A 21,800-nucleotide genomic window follows, 5' to 3' on the forward strand; every position below is an offset into this window, starting at 1 on the left:
CTAAACCGAGGATTAAAATAGATAAGGTTCTGGTCCCTTGTTCGTTGCACTGGAAAATAGTGGCTGCGGGGGACCACAATTTGGATCAGGAAGGAGCATCTGATGCTTCCCCCCACACACATATGCATGCACTAGTTGCTCTGCCTGCTTCCTTCAGTGAAGCAATTAGCCCCCCTCCAATGGGAGGGCAGTTGAGATTAAAAATACAGCGGGGGGGGGGGGAGGAGGAGTGAAACATGCCAGGGCGCCAATCCAAATTTACCAGCAAGAGTTGCAAGGGAGAGCAATTCATGGACCTCGCAGTGCCTCGTTGAGTTTGACCCTGTTTTATGTGATCTTTTATTATTTTGCCCTCAGTTCTTGAACTTTTCACGTGCTGCTTTGAAATTTTCAGTTGCAAGTCAGAGTGTCTTTCTTTCAATAACCAAGCTTCTCTGAAAGATGGCATGTCCGTCCACGACTGGCTTTAGCGTTGTGCACCTGGTTCAGGTAAATCTGGTTCATTGACGTGGCTTCTGTGCAGTCCCACATGTGCAGTCCCAGCCTGCGCATGCGCAGTCCCAATGTGGGACTGCACAGAAGACTACTAGATGAACAACAGTGACAGGTAAGTGCAACTTTGTTTTGCAGTCCACTTGGTGTAAACCACAGAACGTGCCCCAGAATTGAGTCGTCGTAGCCCTGGTTAGTACTTGGATGGAAGTCTACTAAGGAAGCCCAGGGTTGCTGTGAAGAGGCAGGCGATGGCAAACCACCGCTGTTAAATCTCTTGCCTTGAAAACCGTACAGTGTGGCCATAAGTCAGCTGCAACATGATGGGGCTTTCCATCACCAGAGGAAGGGTTCTCTGCAGGTGGAGAACTCGGGAAAACTCCACTTGAGAGAAGTGGACTTGCTTATCGCAGCATGAGCCTTTGCAGCCAGCCTGTTTTACCAAAGGCTTGAAAGACTGCCAGAATGCAAAGTCCTGTCCTGGTACCTGCAGAGGTAAACCTGTATCCAACGCATGCTTTCAGGTTTTTCTTGGAGAATCCAAGTTAAATGCTCAACAGTCACTGGGAAACCAAGCGGCATGAACGTAACGCAAGGTCCAGAGAACTGCTCAATTAGTTCCATGTGCTCCAATTGGGCTCCAGGGTTGCTTCAGAAACAGTGGCTTCCTCACGTGGTAGGGCAAAACCACCTTTGAAACCAAGAGTATTTTCAAAAGCCGATGGTGGTCTGGTACTGCTGTGTGCAAAGTGGGGGGTGGGGGGAGGCAAATTCTGGTTGCCACATCCAAAACCTTTGAAAATACCCCAGTAAATATTTCCTGGAATTTGGTAAGTCGAAAGATCTTACTGATTGAAACGTTGATGCCTTTCTCCTCCTTCCTTCGCACCGGCTGTTTTGGATGCACCTCCTTTGAATGCCCACAGTTTCCTGCCCTTGCCGCAACTTTCTTCTTCTTTTCCAGCGCTGTGTTTTTTAAATTGGCGTCCTGAAATGCAGATGCGCTTTCCCACATTAGTTTCAGTTCTGTTCTGACCTGGCTTGTAGCTTAACCGGCCCGCGGGGCAAAGAGGACAGCCCTGTTGATCCTGCCAACTCCCTGGCTGTCTCCTTGTGTTGCGGCTTGTCACGGCCTCACCCGAAGAAATGGCTCTCTGCTGGAGCCGCCGTGAACTACTTTTGAAACCACGGGCGCCATATTTGAATAGCCCTGCAGAAGCTCGCCTGCCTCCCCACCGCTGGTCTGCATGTGGCAGTTGGTCGGCGCTTCGGCCTTTTCAACCCGATCAGCGCTCTTTTGTTAAAAGGGCATCTCCCTCTGCTAGCTGTTGCTGGATCTCCGCCCCCCTTGAAATTTAAAAAGGTGCGGAATCTGCCAGAGCCGCCTGCGATGGCTTCAAAGCTCGCGCACTGCTGCGCACCGCTTGTTTTAATGTTAGCAATAGATGCTGCGGCTGGTGGCGTTCGGCAATTAGATGCGAGCCGAACGCCAGAAATGACATTTAGTGGCAAATGTCAGCAGCCCCTCTGAAAGGCGTCTTCGTTTGGCCCGGCCTTCCTCCAGGCTTAAAGCTGCAGAAGCCTTAATGGAATTTAATTACTGGGGCACATATTCAATGCTTAGTTAAATGCTCCTGTAATACCGGGAGTTGTTTTAGGGAAGCGTTCTGGTTATTGCGCTTGACATTGAGCGTGCATGATTTACGGGGCGCATCTTGCCTTGTTCAGCAGTAGAAATGTTAATCAGGCGGAGTGGCGAAGGGCGGCTGTTGATGAAGCTTGCTGCCAGGCTGGGGGTGGTGGTGGGGTCCAAATCTGTAATCTGAGCACAGGGTGGGGGAGAATCTGTGACCATAAATGATATTTGTGGCCGCCCTTTGAACGGCTTTAAGAAGCATCACACCTATTGTATCATTCCCCAGCTGCTTGCTTCCGTGAGAGGCAGGACGTTGCAGGGTCAGCTGCTGCTGGGTCAGTTTCCCTAGGAAGGGACTGAGCATGGACGCCTCAGTGGGAAGGGGCTGTGGCCAACAAGCAGAGCATCTGCTTGGCATGCAGAAGGTCCCAGGTTCAGTCCCTGCTTCGAGACCTCCCCGTGGCTGTTTGGTCTCACCCAGCTGTAAAACTCTGGCCTTTGTCTGTTCGGTTGCTTCATCCACTGACTAAGCAGTTTCTCTCCGCACAGAGTGGAGGATCCAGAGCTTAGTGGCAGAGCACATACCCCAGAGCCCCCTCAAAAGAAGCAGGTGTTGAGGAAGACCGTTCTCTGCCCAAGGTCCTGGAAAATAGCACGGAGTCCGGATGGACCAGTGGTCTGCCTTAGTAGAAGGCACCTTCCAGAGTTTTAAAAGCAGTGAAATTGTGGCACTCCCTGCCCCAGAATGTGGTGATGGCCAACTTGAAGATGGGAGTGGGCATGTTCATGGGGGATAGGGCTATCCATGGCTACTAGTCAAAATGAATACTAGTCATGACGCATACCTATTCTCTCCAGGATCAGAGGAGCATGCCTGTATTATTAGGTGGAACACAGGCAGGATGGTGCTGCTGCAGTCGTCTTGTTCTTGGGCTTCCTAGAGACACCTGGTTGGCCACTGTGTGAACAGACTGCTGGACTAGATGAGCCTTGGTCTGATCCAGCAGGGCCTCTCTTATGTTCTTATGATGCATATCTATTATCTCCAGGATCAGAGGAGCATGCCTGTTTATATTAGGTGCTGTGGAGCACTGGCAGGACAATGCTGCTGCAGTCGTCTTGTTTAGGGGCTTCCTAGAGGCACCTGGTTGGCCCCTGTGTGAACAGACTGCTGGGCTTGATAGGCCTTGGCCTGATCCAGCAGGGCTTTTCTTATTTACTTAAGAAGTTCAGGTTAGCTGGTGAAGACTCTATTCAGCGGCTATTAGCTGCCGGTCATGAAAGGCCAATGAGCTTCTGGCCAGTGGTACCCACTGAGGAAGCATCTTAGCACAAACCTAGACAGAGACCAAAAACTTAATTTTGATTCATAATGTTGTCTTTTTAAAGAAATCAGAGTGATTCTTCCCGTTTTAGAGGCCCTGTTCTCATCAAGTTTGCCCTGTTAAAGAGGAGTGCCCTGAAGAGCACACACATCATTTGCATTTGTAAGGGAGCTTTCGCTGTGCACACCTACTGGCCACCCCCCACAGTACAATATTTAATTCATGTGATGATTTGAAGCCCGCCCGTGCCTGAGCCCCCACACTCTTGGTGGCTTCTCGCGTCATCTTCTACAACTCTTGGCTCTGAGCTCTGAAAGCAACAAGCGGATAGAAACCTTCCCAGAGGCATGTCTCGTGCATTGGCAAGCACACTTTTCGAATCACAAATCTCACCTTGCGAGAGACTGGGCTTCTTTTCCAACTCTGATCCCATTGGGCTGGGTGGTCTGCCATTGAGATTTCTCAGTGTGTGTGTTTCTGTGCGCATGGCACACGTGTTATGTTTATACAAGCATGCATTTCATGGGGGCATATGCCTGAGACTCCAGGCAGCTGGGAAATTGTTCCTTGGAGTTGCTCTTTTTATTGTGCACGAAAGGAGAGAATCTAAAGTTCAGTTCTGTAGCTTGAGGGTTTTAAAAGCAATGAAAGGGCACATGGCATATCTAAAAATACCTTCTTATTCCTTTCTCAGGTGAGTGCCTATACCAGTTTGTTCTAAACTTCTGGTAGCTCCTGCCCACTTGTTTTACTATCGAAACAAGGAGATGCCCTTCATTCTTACACCTGAGAGAGCTTAAGTTTGAAAGTACACAAGTGGGGGCCTATGAAACTTGTGGGGGGGGGGATATTTTCCCTCCACTGCTGAGCCCACTGAGGCCGCCCCTGTCCCAATCTCGGCTGGCGTGCCCACAGACAGGGAAGCTACCCCCCCAGTCCTGATTTCTAGGTGGCTGTCAGCAACCCTGCTGGAGGGAGGGCAGACACAGGTTTTGGAGAGCGCCTTTGGATAGAGCTCCTTATGCACCCTAGGGTTTATTCCCACTGTTGTAGGGCTGTCAGCAGCGAGGTTTGCATGTTCTCCTGCTTTGCTTATCTGACAACATCTGCAACAGAATGGAATTCCAAAAACGGGGTGGGAGGAAATAGAGCAAAATGATGCCAGTGGGACTAAATGAGAGGGGGGTGGTAAGCAGCGGCCAGTGACCTTTTGTGAAGCAGCTTTAGATCGTTTTATTTTTATGCGCACACGCACGCAGGCACACCACACTTTTGCTCAGTGCGGGTGAAATGCTTTCCTTGCAATCCAAACCTAACTGCACTTTGGAAGAAGTACCTTCATTTCTGTAAGCACACAGGGGTATTGTGGGTTTTCAGTTCAGTCACGCTGAAATGGAAGGAGCACAGGGAAATAGCTTGTATTTTAAACAAATGAGAGGCTGTTTTTGCTGGCGCCGAGGTCGGAGCTCTGTTCCTTGTGCACTTGCAGTTGTGAGCTTAGCTGCATGAAATCTTGTGCCTTGTGAAGCTAACTTTGAAGAGGCTCTTGGGTCTTAAATTTATGTTCTCTTAGTAATGGTGCCTGCAAAAAGCATTTTTATCCCATCCGTGACTGGAACTAGTTGGGTGTTGATTCTAGGGGAACCATCTGTGTCCCCTGGAATTGCAGTGGGAATCCAGCGCTTAGTAAATGCTCTGTAGAGGCGGGCCTGCTCTGACCCACCTCCACCCTCTCCTAATGTATAGCTTCCCCTCTAGTGGGCTTCTTGGGCCTGGCATTGCGTCCCTACCCCCGCCCCACCTACTTGTATTTCTTTTGCAGAACCTCCATATTCAGAGGCAGTGCAAGGAGGCAACATCAAAGGAGGGTCTTTGTCGTTGTGCCCTATTTGTTGGCCCTCACATGAACACACATGATGCTTCCTTGTACTGAATCAGACCCTCGGTCCATCAAAGTCAGTATTGCCTACTCAGACCGGCAGCAGCTCTCCAGGGTCTCAAGGCAGGGGTCTTTCACATTACCTGCTTGCTTGGTCCCTTTAACTGGAGGTGCTGGGGATTGAACCAGGGACCTTCTGCATGCCAAGCAGATGCTCTACCACTGAGCCACAGGGCTGCTGGTTGACCACTGTGTGAAACAGGATGCTGGACTAGATAGACTGCTGGTCTGACGCATCAGGGTGCTTCTGATGTTCTTAGGATGGGAGATGTGTGAAAGTGAGCTCTTGATGTGCACAGAGGATACGGTGAGCATTCGGGCCAGACTTCAGTCCTCCCTAGAGAGAAATATATCTTTGTACCTGTTTGAACTGACGAAGTAGCCTTCTGCAGAGTTAAATAAACAAGTGCATCTACCCCAGTATGGCTTAAATGACCGGCAGGTCCTCTGTGGGCCTCAACGAGAGCTCTTTCTAAGCCCTGCTACTCAGGATGGAATGAACCTGGGATCATCTGTGTTCTCCTCTAAGGAGCTTTATAATACCATGACAGTACTACCCAATAGTTGGTCCAGTTAACCCAACATTTACTAGGTTGAGATACTGATCAAACATTGTCAGATATTTTGGGAAGTTGAAAATGCCACTGTGTAAAGTGGCAGCTTCCCCCCCCTCCCCTTCATTATGGTGTCATTTGTTACTAAGGGCCGGATTAAGGGCTGATCTCCCCTCCTCAACCCCCATCCCCTGCTGGGGCAGGCTTGATGGGCAGACGTAGCCTCATAGCCAACCACCCCCTACTGGCTACCCACTCTCCCTGCAGCCATCCCTAGGAACATGGCAAAAGTCGATGGCAAAAGTCATTGCCTAGGACCACCCTAAATAAAATAAATAAATTTATTTACATGCATTTAAATTTTAAATAAATAATTTTTAAAATTTATTAGATTTTTTAAGCTGTTGCTGTTTCACATCACAGTTAACGAATTTGTATTTTACTTAGATTGAGAGTGACTGACAATTTATCTATTATAATAAACAAATACTTTTTAAAGAAATTGATCAGTTCTATGACCAAATTTATTTATTTTTTGCTAGCTGGATCTTCCATTTGCCGTGGTTTTCCTAGAGTGCAGCCAAAATAATTCCAAGCTCTTATGCTGTAGATCACTTTTAACTGGAGATGCCAGAGGCTGAACCACGGGCCTCCTACAGACATTCAAAGCATGTGCTCCGCCGCTGGTAGGGTTGCCAGGTCCCTCTTCGCCACCGGCGGGAGGTTTTTGGGGAGGAGCCTGAGAAGGGAGGGGATTGGGGAGGGGAGGGACTTCAGTGCCATAGAGTCCAATTGCCAAAGCGGCCATTTTCTCCAGGTGAACTGATCTCTATCGGCTGGAGATCAGTTGTAATAGCAGAAGATCGTCTGCTATTACCTGGAGGTTGGCAAACCTAGCCACTGAGCTGTAGCTTAGCATTGGTCAATCTGAGTGCAAGCATCGTTTCTTTATGTGTGGATAGCAGGGAGCAGAAGCAGATGCTCCTGAATAACTCCACACTAATGACTGTTGTGAGGGCAGCCATGCTCACAACTTTAACAAGCACACAGTTCAATAAATCCAAGAGCAGCTAGAAATTTTTTACAAAGTAGTTTGCAGGGGTTTTCGAAATCAACAAAGTGAATGAAAAGCGCATCTTTAAAGGACTGTTTTTCAGAAATCCTACCTAAAATATGTTCTGAACTATAAATTGGTAGGTGTGTATATTAGTCTGCTATTCTGTGTTCACCTTTATCTCTAGAAACATGGCCAGAATCATTTTTTTGGGGGGGGGTGTCAAATAGGATCCCTGGTATTCTAACGAGAACCGTCAGTCCCAAGAGAATTCTATGCTTTGCAGCTGTCTCCTTTGTCAACCTGTAAGGTGTCAATAGTTCAAAACTTGAGAATAATCCTGCAAGTTGATCTGAGACTTGATTCTAGTTCAGATGTGTCTCACACACATAGAAAGCCGTGCATTCCATGTGCATCTGTGCATCGGCTGAGCATAATACTAGACTGGGGAAGGTGGCAGAAATGGCAAGTGGAATATTTGTCTTGGGTTTGTGAGAATTAATACCAAAAATCGGTCTGAATTAAAGAATTCCCCACCCCAAATGGAGAGCGGAAGCATGAATGCTTTCCCCCCCACAATAAACAATTGCAAATATCCGAAGCATTATTGAGCTTCACGGGGCTGGGAAACGACATACCTTGTTTTGTTAATAAAGGATTCTTTCCCTCTAAGTAGATCACAGAAATGGGACTTTGTCCTGCCAGCAACAATATTGGATGCCCCAAGCAGCTTATTCCCTCCCTCAGCTCACAGTTCACTGAATACACTGATCGATTATCCACGGCTTAACCAAGCCTTCTCATTTCCTGCCTTCCATTACGGCGCTCAATCAAGCCAGCGGTTCTTTGAGGCCTGGCTTGTGTGCCGAGATAAGCCATCGAGGCCTGTTTCTATTAGAAAAGCTCTTGTAGATGGAACAGTCATTAGATAACACTAACAGGTTTAAAGGGTGCAGTCTTTGGTTCAGGTTAAGAGGACAAGAGCCAGAAGACAGTGGCTGCCTCGCAGTTGTGTTGTTGGAAGGGCTGGTCATTTACAAAGCGTATGTAGCCATGCTAACCCAGGTGTATGTCTTGCTTTCCCCCCCACTGACCAATTGTGACTGATGGAAGGGGTGGAGGCAGGAAGACAGATTCTCTGCCATCTAATCTGGGGCTTGACAAATCCCAGGTGCCAGGGCGCCAGGGCACCTAGAAATTTCATGGTGGGCCTGGTTGTTTTTTTCATTAGTCATTTATTGCAAATGCCTCGTGATACGCCGTACAAGTATAAAGCTTGCTTATGCAAGGGATAGAGGTGAGCTTTTAACAGCTAGGGTTACCCCTATACGACAACGCTTTTGTTGTAGCTTTAAAAAAGACAAGAAACCGTGTAGATTTTCGGATTAGGATTTGTGGTAGCAATAATGAAAAAGTATAGTCATTAAAATGTGGAAGAAGAAGAAGAGTTGGTTTTTATACACTGCTTTTCTCTACCATAAGGAGTCCCAAAGCGGCTTACAATCACCTTCCCTCCCCCTCCTCACAACAGACACCTTGTGAGGTAGGTGGGGCTGAGAGAGTTTGGAGAGAGCTGTGACTAGCCCAAGGTCACCCAGCAGGTTTAATGTGGAGGAGTGGGGAATCGAACCCAGCTCTCCAGATTGGAGTCCGCCGCTCTTAACCGCTACACCACGCTGGCTCTCTGAATACTAAAGGCTGAAATATAAATCTGGTTGCTACATTTTTGGGGCGGCTGCTAGAGGTGACGAAAACTTGTTGAGGCCTAATCGGACTTTGACTGGGGAAGCGTCCAAGCTCCGTTGGGTTTTTATTTTAGATATTGGGGGTTACCGCACTTGTATTCCCAGCGATGTATTAAGGGTTTGAAAACGTTATAAAAAATACTGTTCACACTTTCTATGTATTCCCAGCGATGTATTAAGAGTTTGAAAACGTTATAAAAAATACTGTTCACACTTTGTTTGGCCCCTTTAGCTGTGAAGACGTCTTCCAACCATTTATAAGACGTGGTATCCAAAAACCCTTTTAAAGCAATATTTTTTATAACATTTTCAAACTCTTAATACATCGCTGGGAATACAAAGTGCGGTAATGCCAATTGTTACCCTGTGCCTTTCCATCCTATGCGTCTTTCGAGGCAGTTTTCAAAATCTATAAAATAGCCACGGTCCACTACTGAAGTGACCACAAAATAGACCGCCAAGCACATACTTGGCAGCCAGAAGTTGATTTCCATGGGCCTCCGGGCATCTGTCATACCACTCTCCACCCCCGCCAGCAGCTAAAGAAGCAAAAGGGTTTGCGCAGAGGGTTTTTGTCGTCTTCTCCCCAGTTCGTCCATTGCTCTGGCTATGGCACAGCGTTTTCCCACACAATTTCCCAAACTGAATTCTGGCATCTTGGGTAGCGAGGCTGGAAGGGAGGCTCTCAAGACCCATTGCTAGTCAGAGGAGATAAATACGGGGGTAGACGGACCACAGAATCATAAGAGTTGGAAGGGACCACCAGGGTCATCTAGTCCACCCCCTGTGCAATTTGCAGGACCGACAGTTTGCTGCGGAATAAGGCAGCTTCGTACGCTTTTATATGATGGTGCCAAAAACAAAACAAAAAGCTTTTGGGGGTGGTTTTTAATTGCAAAATTTGCAAAACGGCTCGCTTTTATAGGACCCAGCTTGGAGGAAGGGGGTGAGATACCTGAGTGTGCATGTGAAAAGAGAGCTCCCCCTTTATTTAGCATTCTGTTCAAGTCTCTCCACCTCTTTTATTTCTCTCTTGGAGCCTGAGCTTAACTGAGAGGGGTCGACGTGGCCAGAACCTGCCTGGAAGGCTGGGGGAGCCATTCGTTCTCACTCTGAGGGGGAGGGCATCTGGAGAGACGGGTGATTCCCCTTCCTGTAGTCAGGGTAGGCAGGATCAATTTTAACTTCCTGTTCCTGCCCGGAATCACCCGTTCTCTTCACTCTGGTTCTTCTCCTGCCTCTCACAGGGACCAGCTCGGTCCCACCTCCTTCTGCAACTCAGGAGCCCCACAGCCTTTTTGTAGGCGGCCATGGGGGTCCTTTTGCCCAAATAACTTAGACTTCTGGGGGGGGGGAAGCTTTGGGGTACATGCTGGCCCCCTCATACTAGTTTGCATCCAGAATCTCGACAAAATGGGTTACCCGATGCCACTTGAAGAACTGTGTACGTACTGGTAAGCAGTTGGCATGAATTGTCTTGGCCCCCGCCTTATGGTTGGTTGGTTGGTTTGCGTTATGGTTTTTGAGTCAGAGCTAAAACTGAGTTTTTACAGACAGATTTGAATTCGGGTCAGTAATGAACACCTGAGCCAAGAAATTCCCCTATAAAATTCTGAAGACCTGTGAAATCTCCCAGGCTAGCAGCTGGATTTTTGCATATGTGACGGCGGCGGGGGCGGGGGGAGAGAAAAGGCTGTAATGGGTGTGTGTGTATGTATACCCAGACGGCCTTTTAGTCTCCCCTAACCACATGATTCGCTGTTGAGCAATTTTAGTTCAATGAGGGCTTTTAACTGTAAGGCAAAATATATGATTATTAGACACTGATATTTCCAGCTAGATCAGATTTCCGCGCACACACCCCAAGCAGCGTTGCTGTGCCAGAGGAAGAGCCTGATTTCCACGGTTAAGCCTTTTGAATTAATTGGACACAAAAGAAGCAATCACTGGGACATGATACCTTAAAGGGGAGCCGTGATTTGCAAGAGGAACGCTTTCTGATATCAGACCGAGAGCAGATTGCAGCAAATTAGCACGTCAGCACATTTTCAGTTGCATCATCTGTCAGGGGATTTAAATGTAACTGGTTATTTTGTGCTTTGGTTCTAAACAGCAAAAGGTTTTTTGTTTGGGGATTTTCTGCACGGGGATCTTTTAAGTACCTCCTGCTGTGCTGGCGTGGAGGAGAATGCAGAGCCCGAAGGCAGCAAGCCACCATGGTGGAACAAATGCTGAGCCCTCCGGTTTTTTTAATTTTTTGGGGAGGCTGGGGCCTGTGCATTTAAGCTGCTGTTGCTCCTGCTAGATCTCTGGGTCCAATTCTTGTCTTGGTGCTTGTTCTGAGGTTGGCCCTGGCAGTCCCTCAGACTGAAATGGGATAGGGAACGGGGTTAGCCAAGTGCCCTTCTCTCTCTCTAGCATTGCACAGAAGAAGAAGAGTTGGTTTTTATATTCCGACTTTCTCTGCCACTTAACGGAGACTTAAACCGACTTACAATCACCTTCCCTTCCCCTCCCCACAAAAGACACCCTGTGAGGTAGGTGGAGCTGAGAGAGCTCTAAGAGAGCTGTTACTTGCCCAAGGTTAACCAGCTGGCTTCGTGTGTAGGAGTGGGGAAACAAATCCAGTTCACCAGATTAGCCTCTGCCGCTCATGTGGAGGAACGGGGAATCAAACCTGGTTCTCCAGATCAGAGTCCAGCGCTCCAAACCACTGCTCTTAACCACTACACCACGCTGGCTCTCACATACAGACTTGTGTATGTGTATTCCCTCAAGCAAACTCAGTCCAGTGTGTCCCCCATGGTGTTGTGGACCACCAAGAGGTTTCTTGGGCTCTGCCAGACTTCTCATGAAGAGGGGGGCCTGCTTCGTTTTCTGTGGTTGGCATGATTATTAGCTTCTGAAACCATCCAAGAACCCTCTGGTTTCTGCTTAACAAAAGCCAGTAGGCATAGGAAAACCATTAGTCAGGGCTGTGTGTATGCTGATGTTGCAAAGAAGTGTAGAATGTGATCATGGAGAGAAAATTCCATTTCCTGACAATAAATTATACTTATATTCAAAAGAATAAGGACAAGTTTCTACCCTTTGTGGCAGTGAAGGTGTAGTTGCAAGAGGGCGGGCTGTAGCCTGCTGACCTCCCAGATGCCAACTGTTCCCATGTGCTGATAGCACTTTCGTTGTTCAAGGGTCTTGACACACATGATATTCTTGTAGTCCTTATTTCAAACTTGGTAAGATAGGCAGCATGTATTGTAACCCCTGAATGGCCGATGGGGGAGCTGAAGCAGGGAGAGAAGTAGCCACTGAATGCATTTGAGGCAGCAAGCAGGATTTGAACTGGGGACTTACAGGATTGCAGCTACACTGCCACTCCACGTACATTTTATTTTGCCAGCAACTGCTACTGTAAAGTGTACCAGCTTGTTAGTGTCTTCAGTTGCTTCAGTTGTGGATTGGAGGCTGGTGTGATGTAGCGGTTAGCTGCGATCCGGGAGGTCCCTGGTTCAAATCTCATGTCTTCTCCGAGCTTATTCAGTGGCCCGAGGCAGGCACCTTTCTCTCTTGGCCCTAGCCCCTGTCCGCAGTACAGCAGTGGTAATATAGGCCTGCCTTTCTTCGGCGCAACATGATAGCATATGGGGAGTGCTTCAAACACAGGAAGCTCTATAGACATGCTAAATATGACTTTGGGGATCTGATTATTCCCTTCACCATCTGTACTGTGCATCTTCCACCTTTCCACCCTAGAAAGGGATGATCTGCACAAAACCGGCAGCAGAAGCAGTTATATTTGTAGGCGCTGCACGCTGCAGAGGTTAAGACGTTACAATTTAAGAAGAAGCAGTGGGTATGTGGCAGAGAGCCCCGCAGGTAGCTGAGCCAGCAGCAGGTATGTCCAAGGGGCACAGAGAGCCTGCCACAGATTCCGCCAGATTCTCCTTTTCCTCTGCTGCTGGCGCTCCGAGTGAGTCCAGCTCCCTGGATTGATGAAAGCGCTGTTGAAAAACGGGCTTGAAAGAAGGGTGCCCTCCTTTTCCTTCTCTCCAGGCAGCCTCTCTGATCTCCTTCCGGGTCCCAGCTGCTCTCGCCTGCTTCTGCTGCCAGCCCATTTCGTTTTGGAAACGGATGTAAGGCAGCTAGGAGAGGCATGCTGAGAAGAGGCGGGTGGGAACAGTTGGAGACGGGCTTTCTGTCAAGATGGGGATTTGCCGGTTGGGGGCGGGGACAGCTCTTTCCTCCTCCTCTACAAAATGGTTAGCAAAGAGCCTTGCCACATGCTGCGTATACATCTCAGGCCAAAAGCCATCGGTAGAGATTTATCAACATGAACAATTTTTGAATTGGCAACTCGACTTGGGGTAGGGATACAGGCCTTCAGGTGGGACCTGCGGATGCCCTGGAATTACAGCTCATCTCCAGACCAAAGAGATCAGTTCCCCTGAAGAAAATTGATTCTTTGGAGGGTGGACTCTGTGGCGTTGTACCCGCTGAGGTCCCTGTCCTCCCCAGGCCCCATCCCCAACTCTCCTGCAGTTTCCCAACCCAGATCTGGCAACCGTACCCCCTCCCATCCCCTGCTGGTGGTCAGCGGGGACCTGGCAACCCTAAGTTGGTGCCTGTGGTTCTGCGTCTGAAGCTGTGAAGTTTCAGGCGGGCCAGTGTGGGAAGCAGACTGGCTGCCTTTTTGATGGGGGAGGCCCCCCAGGAAGTCTTGGGTTCCAAATACCTGGAACATCAGCTGTCGCTCAAGAAGTATTCATTACCACCCACTCCCCGGTGCTGCTGGTGGATGGGCATGGGGAGGGGCCAGGGACTCCGTGGCAGAGCCTCTGCTGGGCATTCAGGAGGTCCCTGCTTCTCCAGTTAAAAAGATCAGGTAGGAGGTGATGTGAAGAATCTTACTCTGAGACCCCGGAAAGCCTTTTCCACTCTAAGTAGACAATTCGGACATAGGTGGACCGATGGTCTGATTCAGCAGAAGACAGCTTCATGTGTTCATCTGTGGCCTTGGAAGCAGCATGCACCCAGGATCTCATGGTGCTTTCAGCATGGCCTGTTTTCCTAAGCACCATGCCAGGGTGCCCTGCAACTTCTTGACGAAGCCAGCAGAGGTTCTGGTTGTGCCCTGAGGTCGCAGGGTGAGGTAGTTGGTGGTTTTCAGAGCAAACCGAGGCAGCTCTGAATCTTGCTGTGTAAGGCTGCAGTTAGCTGCTACGTGCCTAACAAATATCCAACTTGACCAGGAGCATTTGGAAATAGCTTGCAAGGGCCAAATGTTCCAGGAAGCTTGCTTTTTGCCCCAGCCTGTCCCAGTCTCCTATCAGAAATAAAGCATTGTTGTAGGTGACTGAATATGAATACATGAAGCTGCCTTATACTGAATCAGACCTTTGGTCCATCAAAGTCAGTATTGTCTACTCAGACTGGCAGCGGCTGTCCAGGGTCTCAGGCAGGGGTCTTTCACATCTCCTACCTGCCTAGTCCCTTTAACTGGAGATGCCGGGGATTGAACCTGGGACCTTCTGCATGCCAAGCAGATGCTCTACCACTGAGCCACGGCCCCTCCCAAATATACAATGTATTGAGTGAGATCATGGGTCCATCTCGCTCAGAATTGCCTACTCGGACTTGCAGCAGCTTCCCGGCAGAGTCAGGTCTTTCCCAACCCCGCCCGCCTGATCATTCAGCCAGAGGTGGCGGGGATTGAACCAGGGACCTTCTGCATGCAAAGCAAGTGTTCTTCCACTGACCACAGGCGCTTCCTAGAGCTCTGCTTTTATTGCATCATAGGGGCCTTTTTTCTTTCTTTTGCTTCCTCCTTTGAAATGCTGGATTCTCTCTCCAAGCTTGTACAAGTTAGACACTGCTGTTGCAGTTTGAACGTATCAAGCCCAGGTGCTCATAACAGCTCAGGAAGGGCTTATTAATTTTGTTCCCTGGCGTAATGCTGCCACTAGGTGGACGTTTCCCAGTATTGCATGTGCTTTCTATCTTTGAGACACAAGGATCCATGCTTTACTTGTAAAGCTGAGCAAACTGAAAAACGTCTTAGCATTACTTGTAAAGCTGGCACTGGCATTGGGCAGTACCATGCCCAAATAATGCTGCATTTATTTTCTGTTTTTTTTTAAAAAAAAACCTCTTTTTAGCCACGTGCTCCCAAAGCAGCTTACAGAGTGAAAAAACAACAACCAAACCCTATAAATAATTCAAAAGCATTTAAAGCATCGTAAAACAAGCAAGCTCCGAAGGATTAGATTCCAGTCATAAACCCCCGAGGGAACAGGGGGAAAAAGCCTTCAGTTATGAGAGTTAAGACAAGACTTGAAAAAAAATTGTTAGGCATTTGTGGGCAAGAGATGGAGAAAAGATGGGTCTTCAGAGAAAGCGGCTTCTGTGCTGTTAGTTGACCACTGAAAAGGCCCTGGTCTTGTATTCACTAGTATTCTGAGCGCAACCTCTTTGACAAATCTTAAAGAGCTGCTAGGGAAACTTTAATTTAATGGATGTCTCAATTTAATAACCTGTTTGGGGCTTGCTTTATGTCTTTGGGACCAGTTAGAAACTTCCAAACGTGCAAAGTTTCCAGATCACATGACTTCTGAGGACTCCTTCAAGGTCTTGTAAATGGCAGCACATGGACCAGCCTTTGCCCTGAGGAGGCAGCAACATCTGGCTGGGGGGGCTCCATGGTCACAGCAGCTGCTTTCCAGAAGGGATCAGAGTTGGTTGTGCGGGTTTTTGATACAGCAAATAGTGGTGGTGGCCTCAGGTTATCCCAGTTGGTTTGTCCACTTCTCTGCATTCCTTGGGCTGCGGTGGTTTGAAACCATGTATGAACCCTCGGAGCCCGACTGAAGACTGTGCCTGTCTTAGGAAAATGCCCGTCCTACTTCCTGAGGGGCAGGCACTTCTGAGTGCTGGAGTTTGAAGTGAGCCCTAACCTTTACACCACAACGGTCTTCAAAGCGCCCTTTCTGAGGGGTTGATTTCATTGTTCTGGTGGCTTGTGAGAGTATTTTGAAAGGAGAGTGTTAGAGTTACTCTGAATCTCAACCAGAACTTATTGCGGCATCCGAATCTGACAGGCCGACATTGATTTGTTGGTTGTCCTCAAACCAAGACTCAAAGGCCACATTCAGATGTTGCAAGCAGTCTATAGTTTTGTAATAGCAAGAGCGAGCCAGGTTTATTTTCATGCTTGCTGACTCCCTCCTCCTTCTCTTTAGGAGTGATGCGAAGGTTGAAGGGTACCTAGTTTATTAAGTCTAAAATCTGTTCCTCATTCATCCTCATCAGTGACAAATTGAAGTTTATGGTGTTGGGAGTAGAGCAAAAACAAAAACAAAAAACCCCACCTTGATCTTGGTTTAGTATTATCCGGGTTTGGTAGGCGAGAAAGCAATTTAGATATCCCCACCAGTTGGGGTTTGTCTCAAGCTAGGAGGTCTCCAGTTTACACCCCACTGGTGCAGCGATAAAGGCAGAATATCAGTGAAATAAATAAATGAAACTGAGCTTGGGGATTTCAGAGGTATCAACGCTCATGTATGTTATACAAACAGGCCACACTTGCTTAGGTCTAGGAAAGAATTGAGGTAGTCTTATTTCATCCTATTGAGTGCCTAGCCTTCATGGTGAAGACTCAGAATGAGAAATGTTTTTCAGGGCCTAATTTTCAAGTGATGAACTGCTTGAAGTGAGAGTTTCTGGGCCAGGTTTTCCAGTGTGAGCTTCAAGGAACATGAACTGGGGAGGGGCTGTGGCTCAGTTTGTAGAGCATCTGCTTGGCATGCAGAAGGTCCCAGGTTCAATCCCTGACATCTCCAGTTAAAGGGACTAGGCAAGCAGGTGATGTGAAAGACCTCTGCCTGAGAGCCGCTGCCAATCTGAGTAGACGATACTGACTTTGATGGACCCAGGGTCTGATTCAGTATAAGGCAAATCGTGTTTTTGTGTGTATGTGTATGTGACTTGTGTGTTATCAGGAGAGGGTCTTGTTAGATGGAGTCTTGTGTGCTTATATACTGGGGGGGCGTCATTATGCGGAACCAGAGGGCAAAACCATAGCACCACTGAGTGCTACACCACTTGTGGGTTCTGACTTTCCTGCACTGATGGGGAATATGATCTTTCTTACAGCTCATCCATGCTTGTGTCCTTTGCATTGCAAAAACACGTGGGACGTGTTGTCCGCTTCGCCTGTTCTGTAACTACATTTTTTTGCTCTTCTCTTCCAGAGCAAACGGGACCACCTTCTGATGAACGTCAAATGGTACTATCGCCAGTCTGAAGTCCCAGATTCCGTCTACCAACATTTAGTGCAGGACCGACACAATGAGAATGGTAAGCTTGATCTCCAGCTATTCAAAGGAACTTTTACTGTTCACTAATTGTATCACTTGATAAAAGCACATTGGGGAGGGGGCTGGTGTGGGGGTCGTTCCTGCTGGCCACACCTCCTGACTCCATGAGTTCAGAAAGTCAGAACAGATCCTAGGTACGCAGGAGATTGGATTTGACCTGGTTTTCTGCTGGTAAGAAAGGGTGATCCCCTTTGATCACCCAAGAAAACTATGCTAGAGATCAAAGGACTTGCACAGACAAAAAGCCATGTGGGACAGGACCTGCAGTAAGGAGATTCATCCATCCATTCATTCATTCATTTTGTACCCTGCCCTCCCCTGGCAAAACCGGCCTCAGGGTCGCTTCCAGCATGCTACAATCCATCAATCATAATACACTCAATGATAATAAAATCACTTTTAGTTAACATAAAAATCAGCTCTGTTAAAATTCTAGGATTTCCCCCCATTTTTCCATTAAAATATGGCACCCCCATTGTTGTCCGATGTAGATTAGAGGAGGGACAAAGATGGGATACCTAAAAATGAGTGACCGGGGCCATATTTGTTTGTTTGCTTGTGCATCCAAAAAGGAAAAGAGAAAGGGGAGGGAGAAAGGGGGAAAGAGGAATGGGAAGGGAGAAAAAGAGAGAAAGAAAGGAGGAAAAGGAGAAAAGGGAGGGAGGCCAGCGTATGGGCTGTTGCTGTCCTTAACCACAGGCCTGGCAGAGCATCTCCTTTTTACAGGCCCTGCGGAACTGAGCTAGGTGAGACAGGATGGAAATGTTGGCTGGATTCAGGCCACAGTATCTTGTGCTGTGTGCATATGCTCTGTTCTGACCTTGCTGCATCCTAGATGTCATATTTAGTAATGCATATCGGAAAAAGCAACGAATGGGGCGGGATCAGTTGTGCACTTTGAATGGCGTGGGATTAAAGAAAACTTATCATTCACTCCCGCACTTCAGACGTATGCATACTCTCACACAATTACATGAAACATCTCTGCTTCATATAGAATAATCTCAATAAACACGGGTTTAAAAAACAAACCAGTATGTTAAGTAATTTTAAATTTAGTTTCCCCCTCTTGGGACAGTGCTTGCAAAAAGCTGATTGTGACCAAAAACTGTTGCCCGGCTCTGCAGTCCCAGGACAAATCGAGCGCCTCAACATATCGCCCGGTTCGCCTGAAGTCTCTGCTTTAGCTGCGTGCGCCTTGAGCCGTAGCCGACGTCGGTGCCGTCGGAGCGTCACGGCTAAACTTGGTTTCTCTGCTCTCGCAGATTCTGGGCGTGAGCTGGTCATTACGGACCCGGTGATCAAGAACCGAGAGCTCTTCATTTCGGACTACGTCGACACCTACCACGCCGCTGCTCTCAGGTAAGCCACAGCAAGGCCTTAGTGGAGCGAGCCCTTTGCTCTGATAAATATACCATATAGCACCCCGTTTAGGTTTTGGCATTGGAAAATTTTCTGGGCAAATCTTCATTGCTGATCTGGCTGCATTCTGCAGGTCTCTGGCGCCTGCAGTGATTCCCCCCCCCCCAGCCTTTTTGTGTGTGTGTTAAGTGCCATCAAGTCGCTTCCGACTCATGGCGACCCTATGAATCAAAGTCCTCCAAAATGTCCTCTCTTTGACAGCCTTGCTCAGATCTTGCAAATTGAGGCCCGTGGCTTCCTTTATTGAGTCCACCTCTTGTTGGGTCTTCCTCTTTTCCTGCTACCCTCAACTTTTCCTAGCATGATCGTCTTTCCCAGTGACTCTGGTCTTCTCAGAATGTGACCAAAATACGATAGCCTCAGTTTAGTCATTTTAGCTTCTAGGGTCAGTTCAGGCTTGATTTGATCTAGAACCCACTGATTTGTTTGTTTGTTTTTGGCAGTCCACGGTATCCATTAACACTCTTCTCCAACACCACGTTTCAAAGGAATCTACTTTCTTCTAGCCTTTATATGTATGAAGGACAAGTGCTCTCAGCGCAGTGGTTTCCAGGAAAATTAAGTACCGTTGGAAGGGACAACGTACGGGGGTTGGCCTGAGTGTCCGACTCCCATTTTTCCTCGTTTCCATCTTTAGGGTGTGAGGGGAAGTGGGGAACGGCTGGAGGGGTGTCTGACACGCATGCAGACAGCTGGGTGTGCGTGTGTGCAAGGAGCTTTGCCAAACACGTGTGTCAGAGTCAGGCTTGAAAACTTGGCCGTTCTCTTCCTATATTCACACATTTAGGTATTCCTGATTTCAAAATGTTTCCATCCTATCTATAATATCCCAAGTGGCTAACAGTTGCATGAGGAAAAAAAAAAACATCTTTGAGGCAAACGCTGCCATCACAAAAGTGACCCAAGATTATAAAAGTGGCCCCCCACTTAAGGACTGCGTTATCAGAATCATCCTGAACCATCTTCATCTTTCAGATAGAGCTCGCCTGAGTCCTTCTGGTTCTCTGCAGTGCTCGGAAACAGAGTGGGAAGGAGCAGGAATGGCCTCCCTCCCTCCCTTTCACGGTTCGGCTGTGCGACTCCTGGTGTGAATCCTGGAGATTGGCCCTGGGAATAGCAGCATCTCAGGCAGCCCCAGAGGGTCACGTTGGGAACAACCACGAGGTTGCAGCTGGTGCTGACATTCACTGGCTGCTTAACTTGCCGTGTTCTTTTAGGTGGTTCAGAAATACATGAGGGGTAATCTGTATTGTTGGTTCCCTCAGGTCCAGTGTGGAAAGAATATGGGAAGGAAGGGATCCCAAAGCAGGGATGATATTACTCAGGACAGAGGTAGGCTCACAGAACTTGTGACCCAGGGCCAAAGCCAGCAGAGTTTTTATATGTATTGGCTGAGGGGATGGTGAAAGTCAATGGTGAATTGAAGCGCAGCCAGCATGTGATTTTGCAATAGCTGTGGGAAAACTGTGTTAGCTTAAGGCATGGATTTGGCCTTCGTAGCAATTGCTGGCTCGTTCCTACTCCTTCAGCTCTTTTGCCTTTTCACATGGTTATGCAAGTTGCAACCATTGTTAGAAGAAGAGGAGCTGGTTTTTATATGCTGACTTTCTCTACCACTTCAGGAAGATTCGTACCGGCTTACAATCACCTTCCCCTCCCCACAACAGACACCCTGTGAGGTAGGTGGGGCTGAGAGTGTGTGACTAGCCCAAGGTCACCCAGCAGGCTTATTGCATAGGAGTGGGGAAACAAATCCAGTTCACCAGATTAGCCTCTGCTGCTCATTTGGAGGAGTGGGGAATCAAACCCGGTTCTCCAGATCAGAGTCCACCACTCCAAACCACCGCTCTTAACCACTATACTATGCTGGCTCCCCCCCCCCTTAACACTAGATGGCTCAGGTTAGGTGAGTTCAGCTGCACCTACTCCTTTAACAATCCATTCGGCCATCATAAACCTGCCAGTGTTTTTACAGGCTTTCTGAACTATCTTTGGTATTTAGGCAAGTATTCCTTTGGCAGGCAATTCTCTATCAACCATCAAAGAATTCATTGGATAAAACTGTGGATCTCTGTGGATTTGACCCAGGTGGCTACCTTTGATAGTTTCCAGTTTGCCTCTGCTCATGGGGACTAGAAACTCCTATCTTCTAAAATGAACAAGAATTGTCTCAAGTCACCAAGGAGCCTGCTAGCCGCTCTGGGTCTTGTTCTTCCTGGCTTTTTGTGATCATCCCTCCTGTCGCCCTACCTAGAGTGAGCTGATCGATCCGCCCTCCTTTGTTAGTTTAAAAAGTGGGGAGCCAAACATTAGTCTTCGGCAGAGGAGACGTTGCTCCCGGTGCATTTAAATGAAAAAGCCGTTGGCATCTCGCATCTCATTTCTAGGCTGGCAGAAAGAGCACATGGATATTGTCAAAACGTGGACTGAATGATCTCCCTGCCGATAACGCTCAGATGGTGCTTTAAGCAAAACCATCTGGAGACGTTTTCGCTCTTCAAAGCTGCTTTGCTGAATCTGCTTCCTTTGAATCAACCTACAGCTGCAACCGGAAAATGGGCCTTTTTGATTTGACTTATGACCGGGGTTTTGTTTTGCTTTTAAAACAACCCCGGAAAATTCCACCAGTGCGCTGTAATCTCCTCTTGGAATGCCCAAAGTGCTTTTTATGTCCCTGGGAAGGTGGCTTTCCGATGTTAAATTGATATCCCAGGAGGGGAACTTATGGAAGGCAGACTGGATTTTAGGACTCCAGGTGTGCAAATCTGTCAGCTGAGAGAGACTGAGAAAACAAATGGTGTGTCTGTGTACTTCCCCCCAAGAATATTTCAAGTGAGTCCTCTGTTATTCCTGTGAAGAATGAGGAAGGGAACCCAAATAGGGTGACGAGAAACAAGGGGCTTCTTCCTTGACAGCAACAGGGGGACGTGCTGGGGGTTCTGCCAGCACTCCGCCACAGCTTGGTTTTTTGTAGTGAGGTTCCTGTGCCAATGGTGGTGAGTGGATTTTGTACAGCCACAGGAAATGGGTGGTTCTGGAGTCATCCTCCTTAAATGTTGTATGGGCATCTACTTCTCATGGTCCAAGGCCTGGTAACCCTTGTTCCTGTTTAATGTAGTAAGCAAATAGAAGATCTGGCCACTGGTGCATGCCCTGGTTACATCTAGATTAGATTACTGCGGTGCACTCTACATGGGGCTGACCTTGAAGACTGGAAGCTTCACTGGATGCGGAACTCTTGCAGCACAATTCAAGGTTCTT

At 48.0% G+C, this 21,800-nt stretch overlaps 1 protein-coding gene across 3 annotated transcripts in view; it reads left to right on the forward strand.

Annotated features, from left to right (window-relative positions):
• The window catches only part of RERE (arginine-glutamic acid dipeptide repeats), a 326,934-nt gene that overhangs the window by 171,264 nt on the left and 133,870 nt on the right, over positions 1-21,800 (forward strand). For all 3 annotated transcript variants that reach the window (XM_056865253.1, XM_056865254.1, XM_056865255.1), the window contains exons 4-5: positions 16,992-17,097; positions 18,383-18,479. In XM_056865253.1, the coding sequence (XP_056721231.1) occupies positions 16,992-17,097; positions 18,383-18,479 (203 nt within the window). The remainder of the gene's footprint in view (positions 1-16,991; positions 17,098-18,382; positions 18,480-21,800) is intronic.

This window comes from Euleptes europaea, chromosome 19 (assembly GCF_029931775.1).
Source record: "Euleptes europaea isolate rEulEur1 chromosome 19, rEulEur1.hap1, whole genome shotgun sequence".
Lineage (NCBI taxonomy): Eukaryota > Metazoa > Chordata > Lepidosauria > Squamata > Sphaerodactylidae > Euleptes > Euleptes europaea.